At 39.3% G+C, this 12,203-nt stretch overlaps 2 protein-coding genes across 2 annotated transcripts; one reads left to right on the top strand and one right to left on the bottom strand.

Annotated features, from left to right (window-relative positions):
• Positions 1-5,431: 5,431 nt before the first annotated feature.
• Positions 5,432-7,433, bottom strand: LOC105028448 (hemoglobin, beta). The gene is given in 4 exon segments (NM_001303868.1): positions 5,432-5,991; positions 6,274-6,637; positions 6,835-7,057; positions 7,285-7,433. Coding segments are annotated over 3 exon segments (447 nt in total). The 5' UTR covers positions 7,377-7,433; the 3' UTR covers positions 5,432-5,991; positions 6,274-6,505.
• Positions 7,434-8,525: 1,092 nt separating this feature from the next.
• LOC105028449 (hemoglobin subunit alpha-4-like) lies at positions 8,526-9,397 on the top strand. Its single transcript, NM_001303871.1, is given in 3 exon segments — positions 8,526-8,673; positions 8,861-9,068; positions 9,158-9,397. Coding segments are annotated over 3 exon segments (432 nt in total). The 5' UTR covers positions 8,526-8,578; the 3' UTR covers positions 9,287-9,397.
• The last annotated feature ends 2,806 nt before the right edge of the window (positions 9,398-12,203 follow it).

Here is a 12,203-nt window from a genome sequence, read left to right as displayed (position 1 = left end):
TTCCATGTATTATAATCCATTGAATGTGTTTTATGCATAAATGTTTTGTAATAAATACTAATTACAGTTAGCAAGCACAAACTGAGCTTGTGATTGTACAAATGACATGCATAACCATAAAGGGGGTAATTAGCCTCTGGGGGCCAGTAACCCCAACACACTCATCCAACATATACCTATTTATCTAAAGGCTTTACTACTTGTACATAAATGTGTAGATCTAACTTAAATGAGAAATATCTGGAAATCATTAAACAATCCAAAAAATTTGATCAACTTACATCAGAATCATTTTGTGGAAATATGTCCAACAGTTGTGATGACACAGAGACAATTTTTAGTTAAGCTAAGATCAGTGGCAGCCAGGGAAAGTGTTGGACAACAAATCTGGTCATACCTTGTAGGTTGCAGGTGAATTACCCTAACAATGCAAATACAAAATGAATTATAACAAATAAAGTGGCAAGCACACAGAAAAATGAATTAAATAGCAGGCAGCAGCAATTAATGAAATAAAAAGAATGATCATTATATTATTATTATTATTGCACACAGTATACACCAATCAGCCATAACATTATGACCACCTGCCTAATATTGTGTAGGTCCCCCTTTTGCCGCCAAAACAGCTCTGACCAGTCAAGGCATGGACTCCTATAGACCTCTGAAGGTGTGCTGTGGTATCTGGCACCAAGACATTAGTAGCAGATCCTTTAAGTGCTGTAGGTTGCAAAGTGAGGCCTTCATAGATCTGTCTTTTTTGTCCAGCACATCCCACAGATGCTAGATTAGATTGAGATCTGGGGAAGTTTGAGGACAGGTCAACACCTTGAACCCATTGTTGTGTTCCTCAAACCATACCTGAACGATTTTTGCTTGGTGGCATAGCACATTATCCTGCTGAAAGAGTCCAATGCCATCGCAGAATACCGTTGCCATGAATGGGTGCACATGGTCTGCAACAAGGCTTAGGTAGGTGGTACGTTTCAAAATAACATCCACATGAATGGCAGGACCCAAGGTCTCCCCGCAGAACATTTCCCAAAGCATCATACTGCCTCAGCCGACTTATCTTCTTCCCATAGTGCATCCTGGTGCCATGTGTTCTCCAGGTAAGTGATGCACACGCACCCAGCCATCCACGTGATGTAAAAGAAAAAAATATTCACCAGACCAGGCCACCTTCTTCTATTGCTCTGTGGTCCAGTTCTGATGCTTACATGCCCATTGTAGGCGCTTTCAGCAGTGGACAAGGGTCTGCATTGGCACCCTGACTGGTCTGAGGCTTCGCAGCCCCAACTGCGAGATACTGTGTGTTCTGACACCTTTCTAGTGGTACCAGCATTAACTTTTTAGTGCAAGCGTCATATCAGCGTCATATCCAGGGGTTGTCTTTGGGAAATACACTCACCTAGAGGATTATTAAGAACACCATACTAATACTGTGTTTGACCCACTTTCGCCTTCATAACTGCCTTAATTCTACGTGGCATTGATTCAACAAGGTGTTGAAAGCATTCTTTAGAAATGTTGGCCCATATTGATAGGATAGCATCTTGCAGTTGATGGAGATTTGTGGGATGCACATCCAGGGCACGAAACTCCTGTTCCACCACATCCCAAAGATGCTCTATTGGGTTGAGATATGGTGACTGTGGGGGCCATTTCTGTACAGTGAACTCATTGTCATGTTCAAGAAACCAATTTGAAATGATTCGAGCTTTGTGACATGGTGCATTATCCTGCTGGAAGTAGCCATCAGAGGATGGGTACATGGTGGTCATAAAGGGATGGACTTGGTCAGAAACAATGCTCAGGTAGGCCGTGGCATTTAAACGATGCCCAATTGGCACTAAGGGGCCTAAAGTATGCCAAGAAAACATCCCCCACACCATTACACCACCACCACCAGCCTGCACAGTGGTAACAAGGCATGATGGATCCATGTTCTCATTCTGTTTACGCCAAAATCTGACTCTACCATCTGAATGTCTCAACAGAAATCGAGACTCAACAGACCTGGCAACATTCTTCCAGTCTTCAACTGTCCAATTTTGGTGAGCTCATGCAAATTGTAGCCTCTTTTTCCTATTTGTAGTGGAGATGAGTGGTACCCGGTGGGGTCTTCTGCTGTTGTAGCCCATCCGCCTCAAGGTTGTGTGTGTTGTGGCTTCACAAATGCTTTGCTGCATACCTCGGTTGTAACGAGTGGTTATTTCAGTCAAAGTTGCTCTTCTATCAGCTTGAATCAGTCGGCCCATTCTCCTCTGACCTCTAGCATCAACAAGGCATTTTCGCCCACAGGACTGCTGCATACTGGATGTTTTTCCCTTTTCACACCATTCTTTGTAAACCCTAGAAATGGTTGTGCGTGAAAATCCCAGTAACTGAGCAGATTGTGAAATACTCAGACTGGCCCGTCTGGCACCAACAACCATGCCACGCTCAAAATTGCTTAAATCACCTTTCTTTCCCATTCTGACATTCAGTTTGGAGTTCAGGAGATTGTCTTGACCAGGACCACGCCCCTAAATGCATTGAAGCAACTGCCATGTGATTGGTTGATTAGATAATTGCATTAATGAGAAATTGAACAGGTGTTCCTAATAATCCTTTAGGTGGGTGTACTGGTGCTGGTCATAAAATTAGAATATCATCAAAAAGTTGATTTATTTCAGAGCTCTGTGTACAAGCACATTAATAGAGAGGCGAAGATCATTAAAAAATGTGGTAGAAAAAAGTGTACAAGCAATATGGATGACCACACCCTGGACAGGATTGTGAAACAAAATCCATTCAAAAATGTGGGGGAGATTCACAAAGAGTGAACTGAAGCTGGACTCAGTGCTTCAAGAACCACCACGCACAGACATATGCAAGATATGGGTTTCAGCTGTCACATTCCTTGTGTCAAGCCACTCTTGAACAAAACACAGCGTCAGAAACGTCTCGCCTGGGCTAAAGACAAAAAGGACTGGACTGCTGCTGAGTTATGTTCTCTGATGAAAGTACATTTTGCATTTCCTTTGGAAATCAAGGTCCCAGAGTTTGGAGGAAGAAAGGAAAAGCACATAATCCACGTTGCTTGAAGTCCAGTGTAAAGTTTCCACAGTCAGTGACGGTTTGGGGTGCCATGTCATCTGCTGGTATTGGTCCACTGTGTTTTCTGAGGTCCAAGGTCAATGCAGCCTTCTTCCAGGAAGTTTTAGAGCACTTCATGCTTCTTGCTGCAGACCAACTTTATGGAGATGCAGATTTCATTTTCCAACAGGACTTGGTACCTTCACACAGTGCCAAAGCTACCAGTACCTGGTTTAAGGACCATGGTATCCCTGTTCTTAATTGGCCAGCAAACTCGCCTGACCTTAAACCTATAGAAAATCTATGGGGTATTGTGAAAAAGGAAGATGCGATACGCCAGACCCAACAATGCATAAGAGCTGAAGGCCACTATCAGAGCAACCTGGGCTCTCATAACACCTGAGCAGTGCCACACACTGATCGACTCCATGCCACGCCGCTTTGCTGCAGTAATTCAGGCAAAAGGAGCACCAACTAAGTATTGAGTGCTGTACATGCTCATACTTTTCATGTTCATACTTTTCAGTCGGCCAACATTTCTAAAAAATATTTTTTTGTATTGGTCTTAAGTAATATTCTAATTTTCGGAGATACTGAATTTGGGATTTTCATTAGTTGTCAGTTATAATCATCACAATTTAAATAAATAAACATTTGAAATATATCAGTCTGTGTGTAATGAATTAATATAATATACAAGTTTCACTTTTTGAATGTAATTATTGAAATAAATCAACTTTTTGGATGATATTCAAATTTTATGACCAGCACCTGTATAAGTGCTGCCAGCATTGCTGTCATCCCAGAAAGAAGCCTCTTCTAAAGATGATGCACAAGAAAGACAAGCAGACTAAGGACATTACTGGAACCATGTCCTGTGGTCTGATGAGACCAATATATACTTATTTGGTTCAGATGGTGTCAAGCGTGTGTGGCGGCAACCAGGTGAGGAGTACAAAGACAAGTATGTCTTGCCTACCGTCAAGTATGGTGGTGGGAATGTCATGGTCTGGGGCTGCATGAGTGCTGCCAGCACTGGGGAGCTACAGTTCATTGACAAAACCATGAATGCCAACATGTACTGTGACATACTGAAGCAGAGCATGATCCCCTCCCTTCGGAGACTGGGCCGCAGGGCAGTATTCCAACATGATAACGACCACAAACACACCTCCAAGACGACCACTCCCTTGCTAAAGAAGCTGAGGGTAAAGGTTATGGACTGGCCAAGCATGTCTCCATGACCTAAACCCTCAAACTAAAGGTGGAGGAGCGCAAGGTCTCTTACATCCACCAGCTCCGTGATGTAGTCATGGAGGAGTGGAAGAGGACTCCAGTGGCAACCTGTGAAGCTCTGGTGAACTCTATGCCCAAGAGGGTTAAGGCGGTGCTGGAAAATAATGGTGGCCACACAACATATTGACACATATGGCCCAATTTGGACATTTTCACTTAGGGGTGTACTCACTTTTGTTGCCAGCGGTTTAGACATTAATGGCTGTGTGTTGTGTTATTTTGAGGGGACAGCAAATTTACACTGTTATACAAGCTATGCACTCACTACTTTACATTGTAGCAAAGTGTCATTTTTTCATTGTTGTCACATGAAAAGATATACTCAAATATATACAAAAATGTGAGGTGTGTACTCCCTTTTGTGAGATACTGTATATTGGTGGCAATTCAAAATCTAAAGGATGGGGATTGATTTTTATTTTTTTGTGATATAAAATTACAGGTGAGAGAACTTGCTGTGAATTATGGGTGCAAACATCCAAAGTCTTGGGCCGAATCTTCAAAAGCTGGAGCAGATGTAATTGATGTGTGTGTATGTGTAGTATGTTAGTTACTGTCAGTCATAGTAGTGAGACATTTGAACATGGTACATTTGAACAAAATGAACATTACTGAATATTAGTTTGTGTGTCTGTGCTTGTTTGTTACCGGGCTAGGAATAATGAAATTTAAAAAAAATGTAAATACATTTGCATATAGTAGGTTATAACATTTTAATTGTTGTTATAACTAACCCAGACTCTTGTCGTTACAACTAACCCAGACTCCTATTGTCATGAACTAGCTTACCTTACAGCTAACAGGTTAAACATTATCACTAACAACTTGCATGAAAGATATCTAGATAGACACACAATAAACGTGATTTAAGTTTGATGAATTTAATTACATAGGTGGCAATACTATCACAAAAAGTTAATGAGGTAAAAGAAAAACTTTTAACCCAGACTCCTATTGTCATGAACTAGCTTACCTTACAGCTAACAGGTTAAACATTATCACTAACAACTTTCATGGAAGATATCTAGATAGACACACAATAAACGTGATTTAAGTTTGATGAATTTTATTACATAGCAATACATGGCAATACTATCACAAAAAGTTAATGAGGTAAAAAAAAAAACTTTCAAAATTCGCTTCCTTTGAAGAATGGTTGTGTCTGCCATTGCTACTTCTTCACATGTGAAAAAATGATTAAATTGAGCATGTGCAGGGTGAATCAGATTATTCGTAATTTATTCCTAAATTAGAGAAATTGGATGTGTTACAACTAACCCATGTTACACCTATCCCCTACTCCAAGTAATCGCGGTTTATTAGTTCCATACAAACCTAATGATAGGAACGGTTGAATTGTTCGCTTTTAGTGTTCACTCATCATCCAGACAGTTATTTTGGTAAAAGTTCAGTTTCAGAGATTTATTTAGCTGAGTTGTATGCGCATACCAAAGAAACGGTCTGGATGATGCTTCAACGCTAAAAGCAAATGGATGATTAGGTTTAATATGGTAAACTTAAATATATTTTGTGCACGAATTTCACGCGCTTTTGGAAACTCAGAATAAATAAAAGTATATTAACATTATTGGAATCTCAAAACATTCCACGATAGAACAAATGTACCGGGGACTGACGCCATTTGGATAGATTTTTACCAGCACATCCTAATCAAAGACGTCTTTCTGTAAGCACACTGCATGTGTTTCATGTGCTTCTCGCCTCCTCAAACAGTTTAATCTGAACGATCAAGTATGTTAATAAAAAAAAAAGCTGTTATGAATGAATTTTGACAACAATAAGGAGGCATGAATGTTAAATATTAAACTATTTCAATTAATGATAAATAGGCCTAACATAAAATGTGTTTGTCATAATGACTGGTTGTTTGGCATATCTCTATCAAAACTACGGAAGTATTACTTGATGGTGTGGGTTTTCAAAAGCCGTATGCAAAACATTTTAATGTTGCAACAGAGCGTTTACCGTAAAACATACAATACTTGACAAGCATTAATTTTAAAATCTATTTATTATTTCAATATTTGTAGATATGGCACCGCTTTCAGCCGAATAGACTGACGTTTGAGTATCATCTCTCTTCCATATTGATGTTGTGGAATGCTGCTCAGTGGTACTGTCTGCCGAGAGCCGAGACAACGACAGACAGGAACTTCTGGAAGGCTTCCTGAGTATCAGCATTGAAAACCGCGGGCCCGAGTTTTGCGGCCACGCACACGGTGATGCATTCGGCGAGGACCTGTGGAATGGGGCCAATAACCAAATGAAGAATAAAATATTGTTATAAGCTTCATATAGCCTACAGACAAAGGTCGCCTCATACTGGTATGTATTCACAGAAGCGGCTCACAGCGTAACGTCTAAAATTTAATGTATCACGACTGTGAAAAAAGCCCACCAGAAAGTGGATATGTTCGTTTAATTCTTAGTACTCACCCTGAAATTGTCAGGATCCACGTGCAGTTTCTCGGAGTGCTTCACACTGAGAGCAGCGTAGGTGTTCTTGATGTCATCCAGGTTCTGAATAGCTTTGTCCAGACCGTGCATCACGGTCCTCCCATGCTTAGCCACGTTGGGGTTACCTATGATGGCAGCGGGTGTGGACAGGTTACCGAAGGAGCTGAAGTACCTCTGAGTCCAAGGAAACACGATCAGACATCTGAAAGTAAATAAAACAGTCTGCTTTAATAACATCTACTTCACAATCAACTTTGAGCCGCATCAAAGGTTAATAATACGATATGTAAGCAACTAGTGCTATATTACCATGTAATTATTTATATATATACACACACACACACACACACACACAAATAATTACATGGTAATATAGCACAAGTTGCTATATATTATTATCTAATATATATATATTTGATAATCATCGACCTGGCAAAGGCCTGGGGTCCGATCTCGTCCGCGCTCAACTTTCCCCAAAGACCAAGGATGGCACTGCGCTCAGCATCTGTCCAGTCGACCATGATGACGTTTGTTTGTTGATTTCCGTTGGCACTAGCAAAATGTTCCAAAGGATCACTGAGTTTTTTGACTAATTGAATGTCCAATTTATTGATTTCAGTATCACCGCCCTGAACTGAACACAATAAATGATTGGATAATTGAGTTCAGAGGCAAGGTCCTTGGGTGTGGCACATTGTCACTGTGGCAACATCGTCCCATCTGTAAAGATAAGGTTTTTTCATTCAGGCGTTTCCAAGTTCAAATTATCGATGGAATAAAAAACTGCTGTGTCAGAAAAAACGACGGAGAAGTCAAATTAAAAATTAAAAAAGACGCAATTAGTTCATCAAACATTTTCAGGATGTAGCCTGAAGTATATAGCCCAACAAAGTTTATTGCTTAAACCTATACCAAAAAAATATATATATATATTCTTTAAAAATCATTATTTATTATTAATATTTATTTGTTTATTTAGGGTCCGAGATACAACGTTTGTACTAAAGCCTTGACAAATAAAATATGGGTATTCGGCCAAACGTTAGAATAAAGCATGACTTAACACATGTTTTATCTAAATATTCAGACGGCTCCACCCATTTGATAGTTCCTTGTACATTGTATTTTTGTGAGTGATTAACCTTAATGGCAGTTGGGGGAAATTGTTTCGTTGGCAATAGTCTTTTTCAGGGGAATCTGAACACTTCAATTTGGACATTGTTAAACGACACGGTAAATGATTAGGCTATTATTCTTTTCAAATTCAACGAAATTGTCCGAATATTTTGTGATAGAACTAAAATCTGCGATTTTCTACCAGAAAAAGCATTTTTATCGCTAATTAAGCCTATATTTTAGTGCTCATCTGTTCACGTTGATCTAATACCAGGCAAACATGGCTATGGAGTGGTGCTATATAAGCCTACCTACTACACCTTAGTTGTAAAAACAATTTTAAGGGAATTATTGTTTTCAAAATGTTTATTTCAGCTAGGTTATTTGCAAATTGTCTTATTTTGGACATTAGACAAATTGGCTCCGTTCCATAAATGACATAAAACATCATTAATCATGTCTTGGAGAAATGCCCAATCAGAGGTGGAGCCATTATTTTATCAGGGTGCGCCTTCTTCGTGTCTCAATAAAAACAGCCTCCGAATTATCAATGCACACAAACTTCTTAGCATCCTAATTTTAGTGGATACACAGACAAGACGCAGCCATGAGTCTCTCAGCCAAGGACAAAGCCAATGTGAAGTCCATCTGGAACAAGATTCTCCCTAAATCCGATGACATCGGAGATCAGGCTCTTTCCAGGTAATTACATCATGATATATATAGGATGTGATAGAACATTGAAGAATGTATTAACACAAAGCTCAGTTTCATGTAAGCTTTGATTGACTTGCATGTTTCCTCGAGCACTTACGTATATAACGAGTTATTATTTAAGATTACTGAACTTATAGCCTAGTCTAAATTATTTTTCTAATGTCGGGCACAGGATGCTGGTCGTCTACCCCCAGACCAAGACCTACTTCTCCCACTTCGCTGATCTGACCCCCGGATCCGCTCAAGTTAGGAAGCACGGCGACACCATCATGAACAAGATCGATGATTGTGTTAACCACATGGATGACCTGGTTTCTTACATGTCCAGTCTCAGTGAACTGCACGCCACCAAACTGAGGGTGGATCCCGCAAACTTCAAGGTAGGATAGGAAATATTTTTTTTTATATTGCTTTCTTTCTGTGTGTAGGTGTAATAGCCAATTATATTTTATGATATTTTACTTCGCAGATCCTGGCTCACAGCCTGCTTGTGGTAGTTGCCGCCTACCTACCCAACGACTTCACCCCAGAGATCCATCTGTCCGTGGACAAGTTCCTGCAGCAAATTGCTCTGGCCCTGTCCGAGAAGTACCGCTAAACAGGAGTTCAGCTGTCAGTCTGTCGTCCGATAGCCATCCATTAGTGAAACACTGATAGCACTGCATACTGACAAGAAAGCTACAATAAACAAATAAATGAATTCAAAGTGTTTTGTCGTTTGTCATTTGTTTTTTCCCCGAATTTACATTATTAAATTATTAGGCTACACTCTAGACATTATAGGTTACTTTTAGATGTCATAGTATATGTAATGTAAATGCATTTAACTGTTAATTATGTTATGTAATAAAACGATCAAATTCAAATTCACTGAACATTTTAGACCATATATGTCTTGGGTAAGACATACAGCTCCGGAAAAAATTAAGAGACCATTGCACCTTTTTCTTTCCTTTCCAAAAAAGTCGAAAAGTAAGGTTTTGAATGAGGAACAGAAGGGTTAAAATTAAGAGCCCACTGCAAATTGAACGCTTCTGTTCCTCACTAAAAACCTTACTTGTCGACCTATTTGGAAAGGAAAGAAAAAGGTGCAGTGATCTAAAAAAAATTCAGACCTGTATATGTGAGAGCTAGCAAACGCATTGATTATTTATACACAGACTAGTTGCATATATATATATATATATATATATAGCCTATATATATACATATGCTGAAGACATGAATGGTAGTGTGTGTACACTCACTAAAAGTTTGTGGTCACTTAGAAATGTCCTTATTTTAGAAATAAATTTTCTGTCCATTAAAATAACATAAAATTGATCAGAAATACAGTGTAGATGTTGTAAACGACTACCATTGCTGGAAACGGCCGATTTCTTATGGAATATTTGCAGGCGTACGGAGGCCCATTACCAGCAAAAAACTGTCCTATGTGGTATGTTGTGTTTGCTAATCCAAGTTCATAATTTGAAAAGGCTATGTGATCTTAAGAAATCCCTTTTGCAAATGTGCTGATAATAGAAGCAATAAAACTTGCCGTAGGTTCTCTAGCCAGCTTAACCGGGTTAGTCACAAATGGTGTTGGAGAAAACCTACAGTACAGTAGATATCCAGGAACAGGGTTGAGTAGACCTGGGCCCGGTTTCCCAAAACACTAAGATGATCGTAAAATGCACATAAGTGCCTCTTTATTTTATCGGTGCGTTTCCCGAAAGCATGGTTACTTCACTGGCACGCAACATCGCTGGTTAACGAGTGTTCGGAATCACTCATTAGCTCATCTTAACAGACACTTTACAGTTTGTGTGAAATAGCGCCTCCCTCAGGCAATGAGTGATCGAAACAGTTACTATTTAGGCACATTTATTTAGACTGGTCTGAATACTCCGCATTGTATACAATGGTATATCTAGAAATCCCCGAATTTTCCACTTCTTAATAAGTAATTTAACAGTACGGACTGGCATTTTCAAGGCTTTGGACATCCTTTTATATCCTTTTCCATCTTTATTAATCTCCATTACCTTGTTACGCAGGCTCAATATCTCGCATGCTCAGTGCATCCATGTGAAAGCTAACAAACTCATTGACTATTTATACACAGACACTAACTACAATTTTAAAAGTCACAGGTGTTGGAAATTCACCGTTAATTGCCATTTTCACCTGTGTGTCACCTTGTGTGTCTGTAACAAGGCGAAACATTCAACTTTTGATCAGGGCCATTTGGGTGATTTCTGTTATTATGATTTAAAAAGGATCCAAACAACTATGTGATAATAAATGGCTTCATATGATCACTATCCTTAAATAAAATAGTTTTTTGCAAGGTCAGTCATATTTTCAAAATCAATTACAGAATTTCTGCCAGAGTATGCACATTTATGAGCACAAACGTAAAAGCTTCGTCCACCCTAAATTTCACTTCTTCGAGTATTACATTTTCCAACTGATGCATAAGTAGGCTAGTAGTAGAATACATCTGCAGATATTACATGCTTCGTTAACACACGTTGGCTTACAATTTGTAATTTGACAAAAGTGACAATACATTTCCGAAATGACTTGTTAAAAATTCTCACAAAATTAAAATGAATAAAGCAAAATAGGCTAGGCCTACGTACGCTTATTCACCACAAATCGAATAAAACAGCTAACAGCCCTACTGTAAATAAAAGTTCTAGTATGTAGGCTAGGCCTAGCTATGCAGCATCAAACGAAAAATGCATTACACTAAAATGGAACAATAACTTTAACATAATGTCTTTGCAAGAGTCATTGATCTTCTATAAAACTTCTGAAATGTAATACACTTTCTTGGCCACATTCTCTACATTACTGTTTCTTTTAACAGAGATTGCGTTTTCAAGACACGAACCGATAAGTCCTCACCCGAAACCATGCCGACCGCTGCCAAACTAACCCCGCAATATAGGCCGCTGCATATTCTTGTTCTCTAGCGAAAATAACGGCTGAGTCCTAGGCCCATATGACTTGAACTGGGCTTGACCAATTCACTTTGATTTTAGGTCTGTATTGACATGTTTCTTGAATGTGAGGTTGACATGTTATAATTAGCCTAATGGCAAATTATCCCTTAATGCAACCCTCCCACAGTGACATGTCGGTGTCCTCATCTAGGACTTTTCCACTCAGATCTCCCATACGATGCCAGCGATTTGCTACTCAATTGGAGAAATATATGTCACACTGCCTACATCCTGTAGTTTTGGAGTGTAGCAAATCGCTTTCTCGCGTCCACATTGATCTTTAACCACTTTATTTTATTTACAACTGCAGCCACGTCTTGCAATGCGGAATATTTGACTGCTTCTCGGGATGCTTGATACGTTTCGAAAAAGGACTTGCTTTTAGATTGTATATCAGATAATCGTATGTGAAGTTCACATTATGGGAAATGTATTTTCTTCTAAGTTTTTTTCATCTCCGGAAAAAATTAAGAGACCACTACTGCACCTTTTTCTTTCCTTTCCATAAAAGTCGAAAAGGAA

This window comes from Esox lucius, chromosome 11, assembly GCF_011004845.1.
Source record: "Esox lucius isolate fEsoLuc1 chromosome 11, fEsoLuc1.pri, whole genome shotgun sequence".
In the NCBI taxonomy this organism is placed as follows: Eukaryota; Metazoa; Chordata; class Actinopteri; order Esociformes; family Esocidae; genus Esox; species Esox lucius.
This window is presented reverse-complemented; position numbering and strand designations above follow the sequence as displayed.